Source organism: Ischnura elegans, chromosome 2, assembly GCF_921293095.1.
Source record: "Ischnura elegans chromosome 2, ioIscEleg1.1, whole genome shotgun sequence".
Classification (NCBI taxonomy): domain Eukaryota; kingdom Metazoa; phylum Arthropoda; class Insecta; order Odonata; family Coenagrionidae; genus Ischnura; species Ischnura elegans.
The window spans coordinates 124,075,132-124,093,577 of record NC_060247.1 but is presented as its reverse complement, the minus strand read 5'-3'; the positions used below and the strand labels follow the sequence as shown (position 1 = coordinate 124,093,577).

General features: G+C 38.4%; 1 protein-coding gene across 1 annotated transcript in view; it reads left to right on the top strand.

Moving 5' to 3' along the window:
• The window catches only part of LOC124154590 (RNA-binding protein 26), a 59,463-nt gene that overhangs the window by 38,986 nt on the left and 2,031 nt on the right, over positions 1 to 18,446 (top strand). The window contains exons 12-18 of the mRNA XM_046528417.1: positions 3,299 to 3,475; positions 7,096 to 7,206; positions 11,559 to 11,639; positions 11,817 to 12,110; positions 14,673 to 14,920; positions 16,064 to 16,208; positions 16,533 to 16,820. Coding sequence (XP_046384373.1) covers positions 3,299 to 3,475; positions 7,096 to 7,206; positions 11,559 to 11,639; positions 11,817 to 12,110; positions 14,673 to 14,920; positions 16,064 to 16,208; positions 16,533 to 16,820 — 1,344 coding nt within the window. The remainder of the gene's footprint in view (positions 1 to 3,298; positions 3,476 to 7,095; positions 7,207 to 11,558; positions 11,640 to 11,816; positions 12,111 to 14,672; positions 14,921 to 16,063; positions 16,209 to 16,532; positions 16,821 to 18,446) is intronic.

Below are 18,446 nucleotides of genomic sequence, written 5' to 3'. Positions count from 1 at the left end.
CAATAGTGAAATTTTCTATTTTTTTTCTTAAACAAAGTCAGTGTTAAGCAATTAGTACTTTTTGATCAAAAATATTGAATTTATATGAGCCTTAAGTTTGCCACTGTGAGAGAGGTATTAATATTAGTTGAAGGGGTTGAGTTTAGTTCCTTGTATCTACTTAACAAGAAATAAATGCATGTTCTTGCAACAGTGAATCAAGAAAATTTAATTTTTTTTGTTTGTACTTATCACAGTTTTCTTTGCATAAGTAGTCATTTATACTTCTGCAAGGATCAATTAAGATATTGAAAAAAAACTTGTGTCTGTATCTAATTTTGCATCTGTTATATTTTATGTATGCATCTCATTTATCAAAGTTCTTGCATGTGTGAAATCATAATATGTGCCATATTTTGAGGTGAAATATTACTTTCGCCTGTTCAGCTCTGGTGTGATAACCTGCCTACAATTATATTCGTAGTGAAACCAAGCCTCAATTGGTAGATGTCTTTGATTAATAGAGTTATTGAGTCTACAACTAAATTTTTATTGTTCTCTTCTGTCATCAACATATGGGTTGAAAACGGAAAAATTCATGCATTCTGTAAAAATTTTTACGACAGTAAAACCTCCAATTTATTAACCTGTTACCGAAGTGACCCCCTTTCAGAAACCACTCTCTCCGTCCAGATACGAAAAGTTGTGTAAAAGAACCTCCAATTTGCGAAACCTCTGTTTTATTGTTCACAGATGTGCCTACCCTGGTCCCTGGGAGTGATACCACCTCAATTTTACAACATCTAATGGTTCATTAAGTGTCCACTGAAATGGATATAGGTACCCCATCGGAATGTAGAGATTTGCCCTGCCACTCTTTTTTCAACCACAGCAATGAAATCAGCTGTCAATTTCCTTTTTTCCCCGAATTAAAAATGGGAAAACAGGTTGAGTCCCTACTCTTATTTTTAAACGACTTCATGGGAAAATTTTGGAATTTTCTCAAATTCTCTGGCCTTGAAATTTTGGAGAGTATGACATCTCCACTTTGAAAAATCTCTACCTTGCAATGCACATTCCTTTTAGTTTCCATGGTCCAGGCAGGCTAAATCTGTCCAATCCCTTAGCTTAAAAGTTTTAAGGCCTTTCAGTTTTGGGCCACTAAAGTTTAGGAAATTTCATCTCACACTTAAAACTTTTGACTCACATTCTTCTCACTGGTAGATAATGACTCCTATTCAAAGGGGTGTAAATAAATGAGCTAGGTCCAGGGTCATTATAGCTTTGGCTACAGGTGTAAGAACCTTGGGCATAACTCTCTTTTCTGATGATTCCATGTTTACTCAGCCACTTCCCTAACTTAACAACTTAAGGCCAGTAGCTATCCCAATTTCTATTGATGTAGAAGTGCAATGACAATGGGTGGGGCACTCTTTCATGACAATGAGGGGGGAGATATCTCTTATTTTTATTATTTTTTTAATATTTTATTCTCAAACCACCGGATACAGCTCTTATTGGCCATTTTACACCGGGGTGTTCAACAAATGTAACAAGTAAACGTACACAAACGACCATTATTGTTGGAATATTCCACTCACACGGATATCTGACTTTTAACCATCCTCTGCTGATGACTCTGCGCCATGGCTTTACTATGGGCCTTCAGCCACATCGAATTGCATCATGGATGGTGTTTTTAACTATGGGGTGGACAACTTCTGTGGATTCCTAGGAACTTATTTATCTCCATCCGGCATGGTGCACCTCCGTACACCTTTTAATATGTAGGGGCTCCAAGCCAATGCTGGCCATGGTTGACAGTGCACCGTGGATAGGACAAGGCAAAAAGCAGTCTGTCCTAAATTGCCTGATGTGATTCTCACCCTCTTCCATGATGACTCAACCATCTTCCTCTGCCTCTCAACCCTGCTTTCATGGGGACTCAAGTCTTTTTCATGGCATCTCACAGCCTCTTTCACAACCCACCCCCACCTTCGCAGCAACTCATCCTCTTATTCATCTGTGTTTATATATCAACGGCAATTTATCCCCCATTTCATGGGAACTCACCACTTGTTTCAAGAATGTTGGAACATTTTGAACTGATTTTATTCACCACAGGAACTTACTTAATGAGAAATGGTCACAAGAGTAGCAATAAGCATCTGGTCAGGTTTTCAGTAGATTAGTGGGATGGAAGGAAGCTCAGGCCCTCTGGCAATAGTTTCAGGCACACAATTTATTTGTCTGCTACATATGAACTTCCGTTTAAACAAAGATATGCTCTTTTGAAGCAAATAGCATGGGAGGGGGGAGGAATTGGCAAGGTAGACTAGGAAAAGGGCTGGGATAATTTTTAGGGGTCTATCTCAAATAATCCCCCAGTCAGTTAATTTTTACGTCAAATAATAGTGGTTGTCATGTATTTGTATCATTTTCATCGGCCATGGCTTGGCCAATGTTCAGATGGTTTTTAAAAGTTTCAATCATGGTTGTTCATAGTATTGACCTTGTATATGTACTTAAGAATTTCGTTTCATATTACTAAAATACCCCCATATAATGTAAGTGGGATGGCTTTTTTGATGATAGCCTTACACTTGCCTGGTGGCAATATCTTATACAAATCCTTTAATTTACAAACTAGAGAAATTTGGGTACATTCTACTTCGCAAATTAGAGGTTCTACTGTATTTTCTAATATTTTTAAGGTGATTGGAGGCATTTATACAAAAGACGATACATAAGCCATATTTTCCTCCAGAAAATATTGCTTATGTGGGGTGAATAAAATAGGAATTTAAGGACTTTTACTGATGACATGTTGATTATTAAGGTTCTGTGATAATATTCATTACAAAAATTAAGTGTCAACTTAGAAGATAAAAGAAGAGAGAATAACATATTCAATTGGAGTATTTACTTAGTGCCTTTCAATATTTTTGGTTATTCTGAATCTGTCAGTGCTTTCATCAAAATGTTAAATGAGCTGTTAATTGGTCAAAATAAGATGTGCATTTGGGCATAAAGAATAAAAAAAGAGGTATTTTTTCCTGGATTTGTGTTCTCAGATGCATCTAAAATAGAAATCCGTGGTAACTTTTGTCCGTGTTATGTTAACACATTATGATTGTGTGCTTGAATACTTTTGGGTACGTAATTTTAGTAAATCCCCGCGTGGGTGCACAGCTTTGTGGCTCATTTTGGTGGCTCACGAAATGTGTCTCTTCTTCTTTGCTACCCTCCTCTCCCTACCCTTGTGCCCCATCCTTATTCCCACTCCCGCTTCACCCCCCTGGACTCTCCACCTGAAAAGGGAAAGCAAGAGAACGTCCCTCCCCCTAGGCCCTCTGTGAAGGAGCGTCTGGGCTCAGTGATGATGATGCCCAACCCGACCAAGGTCCTGAACGTGCTGCAGCCGAAAGCCACCCCCCTTGTCCCCTCTGCCCCTCCCTCTGCTCTCTCTCTCCCTCCCCCACTGGAGAATGAGAAAGTGAGTCTGTTATGGCTCGTGAAATGCGAGCTAAGCTCTCTTCCTCTTTATAGTTTTATTTTGTTCACTGCCATTTTCAATGCTTTTTCATGTTCAGTGGTTTCTTCACATCTAGTTAGAACTTTTACAGCAGCTTCTAAATTTTTATTTCTTAGATCTTCTGTGGGAGAATCTGGGTTTTCGGTCATTTGGGAATCCTGGTTAAAGGAGGAAATTTATTCACTCTAAAAAATCAGGAAAGCATTATTTAAACTAATGAAGTTTTTCTTTGTTCAATGTCTTGAACTTTCTATTACTAGCCAATTTTTCTTTAAAGGGGCAAAAAGTAGTTAATCTTCTGATTCTAATTTTGACATTATTTGCATCTTGTGAATTGTAGAGGCTGCTGAACTTTTTATCATTTGTCTCATCCATGTAATTAAGTCAATGGCTGGTTAATTTTGCATGGTTAATCAGTTAGATATATATATATCTAAGGCTTGTCATATTGTTGTGAATGTTAGTGAAGCATATTTATAGTACTTGGTAAATGCTATAATCGAACGACTAGTTTCAGCCTCAAAAGGTCAGAAGTATGTTGTAATGAGTTTTCATGAATTGTGGAAAATTGTTTGTCATAACATGCATTTGCTATAGCTGATATCCTTCGATAACTTCATTTTTCATCATATGTTAAGTGCAAAAAGGGAAAAAATGGTAACTAATCTGGTCAATCTACCAGTGAATCTTCCTTGATTCATTTATATTTATTGTCAGTTCATGCTCTTGCCTCCTTTACAGACCACTTGCTGTTAATTTTAAAGACATTTTCTATTGAATCCCCTGTGAGTTATATGTGTAGGTTTGGCTACTAAGGACACACTTTTAGTTAGAAACTCAATGTATGGTAGGTGAAAGAACTGTAGTGCCTGCATAATATGCCTAGTAGGGTGGTCCTTGTTTTTAAAGTTTTCGAATTTATTTTGGGTCACACCCCAGATTCGTTCCATTTGGTGAGAAAATAAATCGTGTACATTATTTTTGCAATCGGATACCAGGAAAATGTACCACATCGCACTTAAAGTTTTGAACTTTTGGTATTTTTGGGTGTATTTCGGACACGAGTGAAGATGATGTCTCTCTCGGATTATTCTATAATTTTTCTGTTTTTTACAACGACTCATTAGACATTTTTAGTGGTTCACCTCAAATATCTTTCAGTTCTGCCCTTTGGTTCCTGGGATGTTGCACCAAGAGTGAGCGCGTGCCACCCCAGGCAGACATTTTGGGTGGCATGCGGGTTGCAAATGCTCAACATTTATTGATCATCCTCACCCGTCATAAAACAATATAATTCTTTAGATAAACTCCAAACTTCATCAATATAACCTTGAATGCTATATTTATCACTGCTTTTTCCTAAACAGGCTTACAATCAGTAGCAGTGACTTATTGTCCATCAGTGCATGTATCTAAATTCAACCTGAATATTCGTAAAATCTTTAACTTTGGAACCAGGGTGATGGTGATTGATAATTTCCAATTTTGAAAAATTTCAGATCTGAGCCCCTGATATGTCGGCAACTCTCCCGCATAGGGCATATTTGATCCTTTAAAAAGGCATGTTTTGGCCCACCCTTTGCTATTGGCCCTGTAGCCAGATGATCTAGACAGATCATGATTTCGAATGCTATGCCTGCGGGAGATAGCAATGTATCCAAGGCATCCAGCACCAGGGTAGACTTGCAGCCCTTGGAGCACTTGGCTCGAAATTTCTGTAGTTTAAAAATTGTGTGTTTTTTAGGTGAGAGGAGCAGGTTGGTGACAATAAATCACTATTCTTGCTAGATAAATAAATCATGCTAGTTCCCAACGAAGACCTAAGATCGTCACTTAGAAAAAGCTGTACTTGAACAGTGGAGGGAGTCGTGGAGGACTCTGAATGATGATAAACTCCAAAGCATCAAGGCGATAAGGTCAACTTGGCCCTCCTCTATTAGGAACAATTGAAGGGAAGAATTAGTAATCACACAGTTGAGGATAGGGCATTGCCCTTTGACTCATACCTTTCTGTTCACTAAAGAGAAGCAAGCCCCTCAGTGTGATGAGTAGAGGTGCCCTTTAAGTATCCGACACATCCTGACAGTGTGTGACGAATACTGTGACTGGCTGATAAGGTTCAATATAGGGGACCTTGAATCCCTTCTAAGAGACCACCCTACTAATTTAAATAGTACAACTTTGTTTCTCAATGAAATAGGTCTGTTTAATACAATATAAAAGTTCCTGCCTATTTTATGTAAATAAATTGTGTGGGGAAGATCCCTTTATTATGCAATTTTAATCAAATGATTGAGTAGTAGTGCAGAATGACCTAGCCATCGATGCACCCTAGTGCTCAATTCTTCTACTACCACTACTTATTAATATTTACTCACTTCTCCAGTGCTGTTGATCACCGTTAATTTCTCAATGCTGGGACCTGTGCAACAGGGGCACAGCTAGGAATTAAGGCTAGGGGGGGGGGGGGTTTAGGTGGAACTAATACCGGGGTGTGTGGGGGTATGGAATACCTACCAGGATAAGCGGTAGGTGCGAGATTAATAAATAGCAGAAATTTAAGATAAATGGTTCAAAATGGTGAGTTTTATGGCTTTCTGAGAGATATTTTATTAACCCTTACACTATTCTATTAGTAAAATCAATCCACTTAAGTAAAATGGATTAAACTTAAAAATTTCTCTAAGCTCTGGGGGGGGGGGTTTATCCACCAAAATCCCCCATCGCTGCGCCACTGCTGTGCAATGCCAGAATATGGGTGTGTTATTTGGTCTACTTTCCATTCTAGTGGCAAAGGCATCATTCTGAGTTATATAAAGTCACCATTATACTTGCGTCACCGCATATTCGCATGAATCTGCGGCGGTCTCTCAGATGATAGAATGAGGAAGGAAGCTAGCTCAGGAGCGGGAGTGGATATAGCTGCCTACTTGTATCAATGAATGTAGAATCCTCACAACTGGTATTCAAATCCCTTATCAATGAGTTCGATGGAATCTTCAACCCATGGGTTTTATAAGATCTGACCAATCCTTGAATCATTTTTTTCATTGCTATACTCTAAGCATGTTTTAATTTATGAATGCTATTATGTCACTCGCACATTGGTTGATACTTTCATGTGGCTGGCTCCTTCATTAAGGGCAGTTTTAAGTTAAATCTATTCGCATGGTATAGTCACACTATGGGTAGTTTTTTTTATAGAAATGGGGTAAAATTATTTGAATGGTTTTATATCCTGGTGCCAAGTTACCACTATAGTAAATAATGAATTCTTTTTATGATAGTCTAATTTGATGATGATATTTCTAGCGTACTGTTGTAAGGGCTTTTTAATGTTGAAATTAAATACTCAGTAGACATGTCACTTATGATTTATATTTAATTGTATAACCCTCCAAGCAATTCTTCATATGGTAATGGGAACCTGTTTGCTTAGTGCATTGGCTGTGTAGTACTCTATGCATGAAATTTGAACGAATGAATGGTGCAATTTGAGTATTGAATAATCAAATAATTTTTTTTTGTTTTATTTTATGAATTAAATTAAATTTATTGTGTTTTCTATTTGTTTTTCACAGGTAATAATGTCAGGAAACAACCTAACTAAGACCGTCTACATACCTACAGCCCTGAAGAAGACCACGGATGTTGTAGTTGTTTCAGTTGCCCAAGAAAATATTAAGGCCCAGGTAATTATGTTTGTTTATTGGTATTGGATTTTTTCTTTTGTACTCCTTTTGCTCTTATATCTGCTGTCCATACACTCTACAAATAAAAATTTCAGTTAGACTCCTAGATTTATCACATAATGGGGTCATTAATTGGGAGAAATTGATGCTAATGAATATTTGTTGAATTATTAAATATGAATACAGTGGAAGATTGAAAGTTTGGAATGTGTGGGACCAGACGCCTTCCGGATTAATGATATTCCCGGAGAATAGACCAGTTTCCTGGATACAGAAAACACATCAACACGTAAAATTAGAGATGGGTCGAATAGCAGATTTCTCGAATTCGAATATCGAATTCGAATATTAAATCATTGCTCGAATATTCGAATACCTCGAATTTCGAATACCTCGAATACTAAATGATGAATGCTGGAATGTTTGACTCGGTTGCCTATGCAGCAGGCAACACAAGATTTTGGGGAGTAATTTTGATTTACTTTAAATGATTCGAACAGGAATTTAGCTGATTAATGAATATTTTAATTTTATGGAAACAATTGGGCATATAATTAATTCAACTAACATCGCTTTACCCCCACTTCTGCTGCCAAGTGCTAGCTGACAATCTGAGGCATTTTGCAAAATACAAGCTCTTTTCCACCGGATTTTCTTCAATTATTTTCAGTCCATCTTTGGGAGTTCTCACGAGATAAGAAGATGAATTGGAATTGCTATAAGGGAGAAACCAAATATTCTGTGAAAATATCCCTTTGTCTGGGACTGTAACAATAAAGATTTATAGCACCACTCATTAATTGTAACTTTATATATGCTTTCGGAAAAAAATACCGCATCAACTTCCGAGAAGCTCTGCTGCTCATATCGAGTTTCGCCAGAATGCTAAGCCTCCGTCGTATTTTGACATTTATTTCTTTGCGTAAAATGCTTAAATAAACTCAGAAATACGTCGTGTTTGGTCTTATTCTTTTTGAAATTACGCGCACATTACTAATATTTCAATTCAATAAAGGTGTAACATCAATTGACGAAAGTCATTCTTAGACACCTTTTGTGCTAATAGATGACTCATGCAGCGGTTGACCTCCACAGAAATGGAGAACTTCGAAGCTGGTAGGAAAAAAAAGGTCAGTGGGGGAGAAAAGGGAGGGCCGGAAACACGTTTCTATTGTTCTCGTGTAACCCGGTATTTTTTCGAAGGTAAGGTCTTCGTAATATGATCCCTGCGCGAGCTGTGACCTTTTTTTTATTTTGAAGAAGAGGAAATCCTCAGAGGGGTGGGCTAGTGCTGAATGGAGAGGGATACCGGGTCTTGGGAAATGCGCTAATGTAAGTATCCCACGGTACTCACACAGCAGTTGACCTCCAGAAATGGAGAACTTCGAAGCAGGTAGCCAGAAAAAGGTCAGTGGGTGAGAAAAAGGGGGAGGGCGTGAAACACGTTTTTATTGTTCTCGTAACTCGATATTTTTTTCGAAGCAGGGGTCTTCGTAATGCGATCCCTGAGCGAGCTGGAACCTTTTGTTTGATTTCGTAGAAGAGGAAAGCGTCAGAGTGGGTGAGGCGAGTGCTGAATGGAGGGGGATAGTGGATCTTGGGAAATGCCCTAAGGTTGCTATCCCACGGCACTGAGGTTCTCCTGGTGGGGGGAATCGGGGATTTTCGGATTTTTTCACCCGACCATTTTCGGTTCCCCTCGTCGAACTCTTTTCACCACTAAAATCCACGAATTTGATGTAATTTGTCAACTTGCGTAAAACGACGCTGCGAGCACTAAATGACTACAGTTCTCTACATTTTTCCGAGTCAACTACCAACGACGTGCGTGCGACAGTGTATGACGCGAAATTCGAAGTATTCGAGGCGGTACTTTTCGCATAACTATTCGAAACCTCGAATATCGAATACTTTCTAATATTCGAGGTATTCGAGTATTCGCGGATACTATTCGCACATCTCTACGTAAAATATATTGGCATTGCGTTGGCATCAACAGTTATGATGCCTTGTGAAGTCAGGGGTCAAGTAACAAGAAAAACGCTATTAATTTCATGAAATATATTATCAAGCATATGAGGGAAAGAGATTGAAAACGTTTGAAAAAGTTTTTCGTCCTTAAATCGTAAAGGTAGATAAATTGGAAGGTACTATTGATGAGGCATTATGTAATAAAAATAAAAATTGCACATAATTTTTTTAAAATTCAACTATAACATCAATATTTTGCCTTTCCATATTTTTCAACATGCAGCTATCGCAAATTCTATGTCGTTTTCACGACTACTATCGTAATTTATTCGTAATTATCAAATCCTCAGGGTGGGTGGTCCAATGTCTTACTTAGAAGACAGCCACATTCATGCTAGACTTCAGTTGCTACCATAATCTAAGACTCTGGAATAATTATTGTATCTTATTAAAGATTTTGCCAATTATGTAACTACGTTTTCATTTTTGTGGATGGAAAAGAGCATCTTCTGAATTTATTTTAGTGTTTACTGTTCCAATAAATAGTGATGGTGTCTCAAAGATGAGGCTCTTATATCTTCATAAATGCGTTTTGAGTAGCTTGAGCAAAAAAAACCCTTGAATTATTTTTTTACCACTGATTATAGTATTTGAGAAACAACTGAAAAACTTTAGCTGAACGTATCTAAAATAGGAAAAGTCTCTGAAGTGATAATTAGCCAACAAGTATTAACTCATCATTGCATTCCTGAATGAAACGTTAATAGCAAAATGTATTGAGTTTTCATAAAGTCAGTGGTAAACCAATTTACAAATAGTCTACTATGTGCCTACTCTTTACTTGTGTGAATAGTAGAGATGGTTGGATCAGATACCTCGGATCCAAATATCCGTGGATATTGCCCGTCATCGGATATATCGGATCCAAAGTCGCAGAAGATGTCGGATCTGGATCTGAAATTTTAAATAATAGCTTCAGTGGAATCAATGCCCAGCATAAGGGTGGAAATAGTTATTATTCTTTCTTTTAATGCACCGTCGCATGCGATTCTTGTCCTACTCATGAACCGTTTTGTTTGAAAGCTCTCGCAGAGATTACGTAGGAGAATTTCAGCCGTGGAAAATAAAAAAGGCAAAATATGTCAGGCACATAGTGTGACTCTTCCCAAGAAATTGAACAATCATCAGGGGAAGCAGCATCAGGAATTTGAAAATGCATTTGGATCCGAAAATATCCGACCCGAAAGATCTGGCTCCGAATATCAAGGATCCGATCTGGATTTGAAAAAAATCCTGGATCCGTCCATCCCTAATGAATAGTCTACTTAAGCAAAATGTATTAAGTTTTCATAAAATCAGTGGTAAGCCATTTATGAATCGGGTTGTTTCCTTCATCAAAGAAAATGAAAGGCATTGATTGCGATTCGTTACCCAACATTAGTATATTCATAATATACAAATTATTTGGTTTTAGATATCCCAGTGTCGGCGAATGTTGATGGTCAATTTTAACCTCATTTGAAAAAGGCCAGATTGGCACCCATGTGGGATCTAGATTCTATGTGAAAAGATAGCAGCTTTACATCGTCTGAGATTACCAATGCATGCATGAGGCACAGAGCTCAGGGAAACATCTGTTAATAATCACCTATTAAAAATGCCTATGGTTGGAAAGTTTCCTTCGTTTGATAGGGTATTAATAATCCTTATTTAAGCCAAGCACTATCTGCCTAGCAGGGTACTCTGCTACCTGCTAACAGCCTGCATCATAGTGGCGCTCATAGCCTAGCACCAAGGTGGCCTTACACGGCGGCAGCTGGAACCAGAATGACGTCACACGGGCTTTTCCCAGCATTCATACTTAGTCATCACTGAGACTTTGTTACAACTCCATTTTACTGTCCGTGGGATCTATCTAGCGATTTGATCGATGGATTTTTCTTCCTTATAGGAAAACCCACTAAAATCGCTGGCACATTAATTGCATATGCTTGGTTTCGCTAATAGTAGGGCCCTCTTCGCTTCTTTTCGCGTTGGGGTGTTTTTCCCTCTTCCCATCCCTTTCCCTTCCCAGAGGCATTGATGGACTCCTATCGCGGCGGCGCCTCTTTCCTTTTCCCTTCCTCTCCTCCCCCTCCCCGGGTGATCGGGCGTGTAAGCCACGGGCTTGGTTCCCGGCCCCGGTGTGTGGTATCCTTCGAAGGGTTCGCCCAGAACCCTCTTACTCTCTGTCTGTGGAATCATGCTTTCTTAGAGTCCACTAAATTTTATGTTTCCATATTGGCTATTTGTTTTGTTTTAAATAAACCAAATGCAATTTATGAAATATGTTTTAATTCTTGATAATTTCAATGTCTTATGGATGCAATTTTCATCTTCAGGCTGCTGCAGCAATCAAAAAATCTCAAGAAATGCTAGCTGCCAAAGAAGCTTGGAAAAAGAAACAGGAAGAGACCAGAAAAGTGGGTGCTATGTTATGAAACAATTAGTGTATTGTTTAAGTATTTTCATTTTGTATTACTTATTTTTTTAATTTAAATCTTATCAAATATTTTTTGGTGTTACGAAGTGAATTTAATATTTTGTAGTGATGTTGTCAAACCAAAAAAATTATTATAATTAATTGTATCTATTTACAGGAAGCTATAAAACTAACAGCTGACCTACGTAAACGTAAACAGGAGTTGGTGGAGAAACAACTTGCGCAACAAAAAATCCTCATTGAAAAGCTTGAAAAGGGGAATATTGCTGCAAACAGTGGAAATGCTTCAGCTGCTGGTCTCCTCAGGCCAGGAGAACGGGAGGCTATCCTTAAAACTGTGAAATCCCTCCAGGAAAGCATTGAAGCTATTAGAAAGGATTTGGCTGCCAGTGGTCCTCCTGCTAACACGAATAATGCCACTTCAGTCCAGAATCGGAAAACTAAAGAAGAGGTAACCTTTTAGTTCATAAGCGCTGTTCACTTATTATCTACTTATCACTTTGATTATTGGAGTTTTTTTTTAATTTGCATCATTGCATTTGCTTCTTGGATGGAATAAGAAAATGTCATATCATCTCAAAGTGAACTGGAATCTCAAATTCAGTTTTAATTCAGGGAAAGTGACAAAATTAGCAATAGGGTAGTTTCCTTCATCAAAGAAAACGAAAGGCATTGATTGCGATTCATTACCCACCATTAGTGTATTCATAATACACAAATTATTTGGTTTTTGAAATACCGGTTTAGACGAATGGCAAGGGTCAAATTTTATCCTCATTTGAAAAAGGCCAGATTGGCGCCCATGCGATTCCACTCCACGTGACGTCACAGGGACCTAGTTTCTACACTAGAGGATAGGAGTTATACATCGTCTGAGGTTACCAATGCATGCATGAGGCACAGAGCTCAGGGAAACTTGTCTTAATAATCACCTACTAAAACTGGCTAACGTCGGAAAGTTTTCTTCGTTTGATAAGGTATTAATAAACCTTTTTTAAGCCAAGCGCTACCTTTCAGCAAGGTACTCAGCTACCCGCTGGAAGCCTGCGTCGTATCAGCGCTAAGCCTCGCCTCAAGGTCACCTCACCGGGCGGGAGGGGGAACCAGAAATACGACGTACGGAGATATTTCCCGGCATTCATACTTGAGCGTCGCGTTTTCGTGCGCTTGAAAATTTTCACTTTTCATTTAATCGCGAAAAATAGATATTGTCATTTAAAAATCTAAAAGCGTGAAATACGTACTCCAGGAGTAATAATCTTTCGATTAAGGCAATAAAAAAATAATAGGAAACCACCCTATAGTATACTCCTTATCAAGTGGTCATATCATAGTGAATAAAATTATGGTGGTTTTGGTAAGAATTCTTGCCAGAGTAGTACCAGTAATCTTATATGTGGAACTATTATTATATTTTTTCAAGTCTTAAATCTATAAACTACAGAATTAGAGACTCGAGCAGTAGGGCGTGCTCAGTGACTTGGTGATACAGCAGACTCCCGATTACCCGGCTGCGGCTTATCCGTACATGAGTTTTACACTTCATCAATGTTTTCCGTGATCTTTATAAAAAAATTAATCAGACGCAAAGGTACCTGGATTTTAGCATTTTAATGCAAGGCTACACTTATTTCCATTAGAATCCTCTTCCTAAAAGAAAAATAATCTATATACTTCTTGACAAGGAATGTTTCAAGTTAACTTGCATGTCTGCTCTAGCATGCAGACGACGATCAGTGGAGGGAAAAAACTCTTGATTAAATTTAGAAGATTCTTCAATGGTTAACCAATGGCATATTAAGAGAAATGTTGTCTACAATCTATAATTGTATATTTCATATCGCAAATGTGCAATTATTATCATGGCCTTGCATTCGGTTGAACAAGGCCCAAGGGAACCGGAGATTTCGTCACACTTGGACGTATTTACGCCACGACTAGTCTAGGTCAAACTGGAGAGGAAGGGAATAGCAGAAGTGAAGGCAGCGGGCGAAGTGGAAGTAGAGATAGTTTGATTCTTGATTCATAGCCAGGCATTCAATGGTTTTTGGCTCAACTTTGTGGAAATTAATACACGAAAATGAAAAGGAGACTTCGTTGCTTTCAAAATTTAGTACGAAATTAGTATTCGAAATTAAAGTACGGACGAAATAAATCTGTGGAAAGCAACAAAGTCTCCTTTTCATAGGCAGGCACTTGCTTGCGTAGACAAATTGCCTGAAGTCCTGGTTTTCTATAACTGCTGCTGTGCGATGAGGTGATTGCATGCCCATTGCCTTCACGGAAGCTCTGTGTTCATATTATCCTAACATCACAGTGTGCGATTGCATTCAGTGATCATAGAGCGGCGACCTGCTGCAGTTGCATACCGGGCAACTTGCGCGAGATGCGACTACGCAACCTGGTGCCTGACAGTGTAGTTTCCGACATTGCGCCGTGGTTTTGAAACATTTGTGCAAACCAATTTTCTGAATCTGTGATCTTGCAGACATGGGTGATCGGTTTTCGGAAACCAGGGATTACATGGAGCAGTAGGAATACGAGCACAATCATGTTATCGCCACTATAAAGATTGTGGTTGGGAAAAGATGGCTATGATTGATTCTGCAGAGCAACCTTAAATAACAGACAATGTGCAAAAATAATATTAAATTGTCTGTTTTACATGAATTATGAAAATTACATGAAATTTAAGTGAAATTTTGGATTATTCGTGTTTTCTGATTATTAGTGCCGCCTATCCCCATCATTAGCCCGGATAATTGGGAGTATGCCGTAGATGCTTTATAGTTACTGGGGAAGAAAAATTTTTTTCTTGAACGATTATTAGATGCACTTATATTCTACATTTTTCCTACCAGTTATAAAGCTGTATAGCTAGTTGACATGAGTATAAAAATTATTTTCTGGAGTAAGAGCAGTGGTTAGCTTTGATTTTTACCTTTATTCTTTTTGAGAGTTTGAAAAATAATTAACCTATAGTTATTATTATGTTTATAAATATTTCTTCTAGGCTCAAAAGGAAATTTTGGATGCAGAACTGGATCTGTATACGAGACAGCAAGAGGGAGGAGATACATCAGACCTTCAGCGTAAAGTGGCAGAATTGAAAATGGAAGCCCATTCATTGGGTATCCTGGGAGTCGGCAGTCATGCAACCTTGGTACCTGGAATACGAAGAGGAACTGGTCTGATACGGGCGAGAGGCCGAGGAAGTATTCGCTCCAGGGTTGCTGTTTCAAGGGGTGGCTTCCGAGGACGGTAATTACAAGTTTCAATGCAATATTGGAAGAAATACCTAGAACCTTTTAACTACATCAGAAAGAGAACTAGTTTTGTGGCGTACAGTAATATTTTACAGCTTATTTTGGCTGTTACTTGTTGACGAATTCTCAAAGGATGCCTTGATGTGTAATATTTATTCCATAAAAGAACATGGATTGAATACAATGTGACACACCTTATTTGAAAGAAACCATAGTGCTGGAAAATTTTCTACCAGGTTTAGAATTATAATCTTTGTGTGTTCTTGCTAAACTATGAACCACACGTGATGTACTTCCTACACATGCCATGACTAACATATTTAAGCCAGAAAAGACAAATTTCATATTAACTCTAGTCCTCTTTAAGCTATTTTTCTCTGTATTTCCAATTACTGCCAATTTTAGGTTTTTCTCCAGGATCACAAGTTAATATTTTTTGGTTAGTTGCTCTAGAATACCAATTGTACCAATTTTGTATTTTTCTTTTTCACTGATGAGTGTATTGCAAATGTAGTAACCTCCTGTTTCTTATTTTCTATGCAACAATTTGACTTCTTATGCATTCAGGTAGTCGGTTATTATTTTAATTTTGTAACGTTTTAATTTACTTTCCTTCTCTTACTTAACAAATAATTTTGTTACACTTTATAAAGAAATTTTATAATTTAAAACTCGTGAGCAAAAACAACATCAACAAGCCGCCATGCCTATTACAATCCCATTTGTACTATCCGTACTACCACTCACTGAACCACTGCCATGAACTGCACCAGTGGGGATCTTGAGTTCTGCCGTATCCCTTTCCTCCGGTCTCTTTCTCTCTCGTAGACGCCTCCTTTTTCTCTGCATCCTTTTCTTCTTTCTGCCGATCTTGAGTTCTGCCGTATCTCTTCCTCCGGTCTCTCAATACACCACTACTTTAATTTTTCTCCCGATCTTTTATAACACGTCTATCTCTTCCTTCTCTCCATACACGACTGCCCTTTTTCTTTTCGCGTCCCTCACTACCATTATTGCCTCCCATTATTGCTTCCTCACTACTATTGTTAATGTTAATTCATTTAAATAAACAACATGGCAGCTTGTTTACAATTTAATAACAGTATTTTTATTAATTTTACTTATTCTACATTCACAGGGGAAGAGGGCACCATAGTCATCTAGTTTTAAGTAGTCAACACCATCTCCATCATGCTCATACTTCCGTGGACCACAGGCCAACAAAGATTCTGGTTTCAGGCCATGAGGCTGATGAAAAACAGGAAGTTCTAGCTCACTTTGCAGTAAGTATATTTAAGTGTTATTTTTTGGCATTACGTTAATTTTTTTAAATGTATTACCTTTAAGCTCTGAAAAGGTTTTCAAGCTTGAAGATAAGGATTTATAAGTCATGATATACCAAAATGTCCACAGAGGAGAAACATTTGCTGTGACTTGATGATTAGCAGTGCAAATGGAGTTAGCTATCTTACAATAATTGCATAACATGCTTGACAGAAAATAAAATTGCTGTCAGTGAGTCATGAACTCAGGTTACTTGTCATCATGTTCATTGGATCCATAACTCTTCATGTATACTAAATTATTGTTTGTTTTATATATTCCAGCAATTTGGGGAATTGGTGGATTATGCAAGTGATGAGAGCACTCCATCTCTAGTGATTAACTATAGGACCAGAAAAGAGGCAGAAGTGGCTTTATTGCAAGGCAGGGTGTTTCAAGATAGGCTTCTCTCTCTTACGTGGTGGTCAGAGGGTGGCAATAGCACAGGGGAAGGCAATGGCACTGAGGTCAGCCCTGGCAGACAGAGTGGTGTCGGCCGAGGTGTGGCCGATGGTGAAGAAGGCGAAGAGGAGGAGGAAGAGGAGAATGCTGACGTGGAGGAAGAAGAAGAGGTGAGCTCATTGCATGAAGTTGATGAGGATTTATCGTTTGACTCCTTGAAAATAACCCATTTCCTTTTTGGTTTCAAGCTAGGATTGATCTTCAAACCATTAAATCCTATGAATCGTCATTGGTCGTTCAATCCTGAGAATGGTGGACTGCAGCCCTCCATCTCACCCTGTCTGTTGCTATCTAATGCTAGTTGATTAACTTCTTCTTGGGGCTTTTCCCACTAGGTTTCCTTCAGTTGTATTCTTCACGAATCCATCATACCTATATCTTTGTCCATGTGGTTCTTCTTTTCTTAATAGTGTTCGATAAGGTTGCATATTCTTCTTCTATTATACTCTTTCTTAAGTAGGTTTTAGTTTTTAGTTTTAACCTTCGATGCTTTCTAGGGATGGTCAGATCGGATACCTCGAATCCAAATATCCAAATGTAATGCTCTTCACCTTCAGATCCAAATCCTGGAAGAAATTGAATCTAAATGCAAAATTTCAAATCAATGCTTTCGTGAAAGTAACATCCCATAAGAGGGAGTAGAAGGAGTTCAGATCCTCTATTCGTACTGCGATTCTTGTCGTACTCATTTACAATTTTGTTTAAAAGCTCTTGTGGGAGTATTGCAATAGAATTTCAGCCGTGGAAAATGTTAACCCTTTCGAGACGGCGGAGTTTTCGTCTTAGCATGTCTGCTGTACTGAGCTCCAAGAGACTCTTCTTTCTCGTGGTACGGAGCATTTTTGGAGGGCATTCATTGAGAAGGGTCTCGCGGAACCTTTTTCGATCCCTCCACGCAGGGACTTCGCATTATCTCGGACTCCGAGAGTAGTTGTGCTCCCTCCTTTCCGGGTTTACGACCATACCTGCGGCACTGGTTCGCGGTCAACTTATGCATTGCTTATATGTATTTAGCAAATGGATAATGGTTGCTTGCACATAAATTGCAGACTTTGAATTGAATACTTCATTTTTTTCTGAGCATTGTCAAATTTTAAACGAAGTTCTAAGGCCAATATTAATGCACTTAATGCAGCAACAATTTCCATGTTGATGTTTATACATAACTCGATATATAAGTAAATATTTATCGTAGAATTTCGTTTAAAAATTGTAAATGCTGCTCAAAAGACCATGAATCCAATTCTTAGTTTATTTTTCTTGAGAAATGAACAAATATTTAATTTGAAACCTGGCTGGATAAACAATCGTATGACTGCTGTCCCTTACCACTAAGAGGGGTATAAAAGATGAGGGGTCCGGGTACCTGCTCCCGGATTCCGAGGGTAAATCCTAAATCCCGCAGGGTTGGGTCCCGAGACAAAGACGACGTTAACCTGCGACCTTCCTAAAAGGGGGAGAGCTAGAAAACGTATAAATATGGCTTTCGTTCTACTGGCTAGGAAAATCTCACACGTAAATATACGGCCGACGTCTCCCGGGTCAGGAAACGTCCACACGTATATATACGTGTATAGTAGGGAAAAGGTTAAGGCAAAATGCAACAGGCACAACATAGCATGAATCTTCCCAATTGCAATTCTTCAGATTGAACAACAATCAGGGGAATTCAGCACCATAAGATAATAGCCACGGCATATACATATTTGACAAAACTACCCTTGGCCCTCCATCAG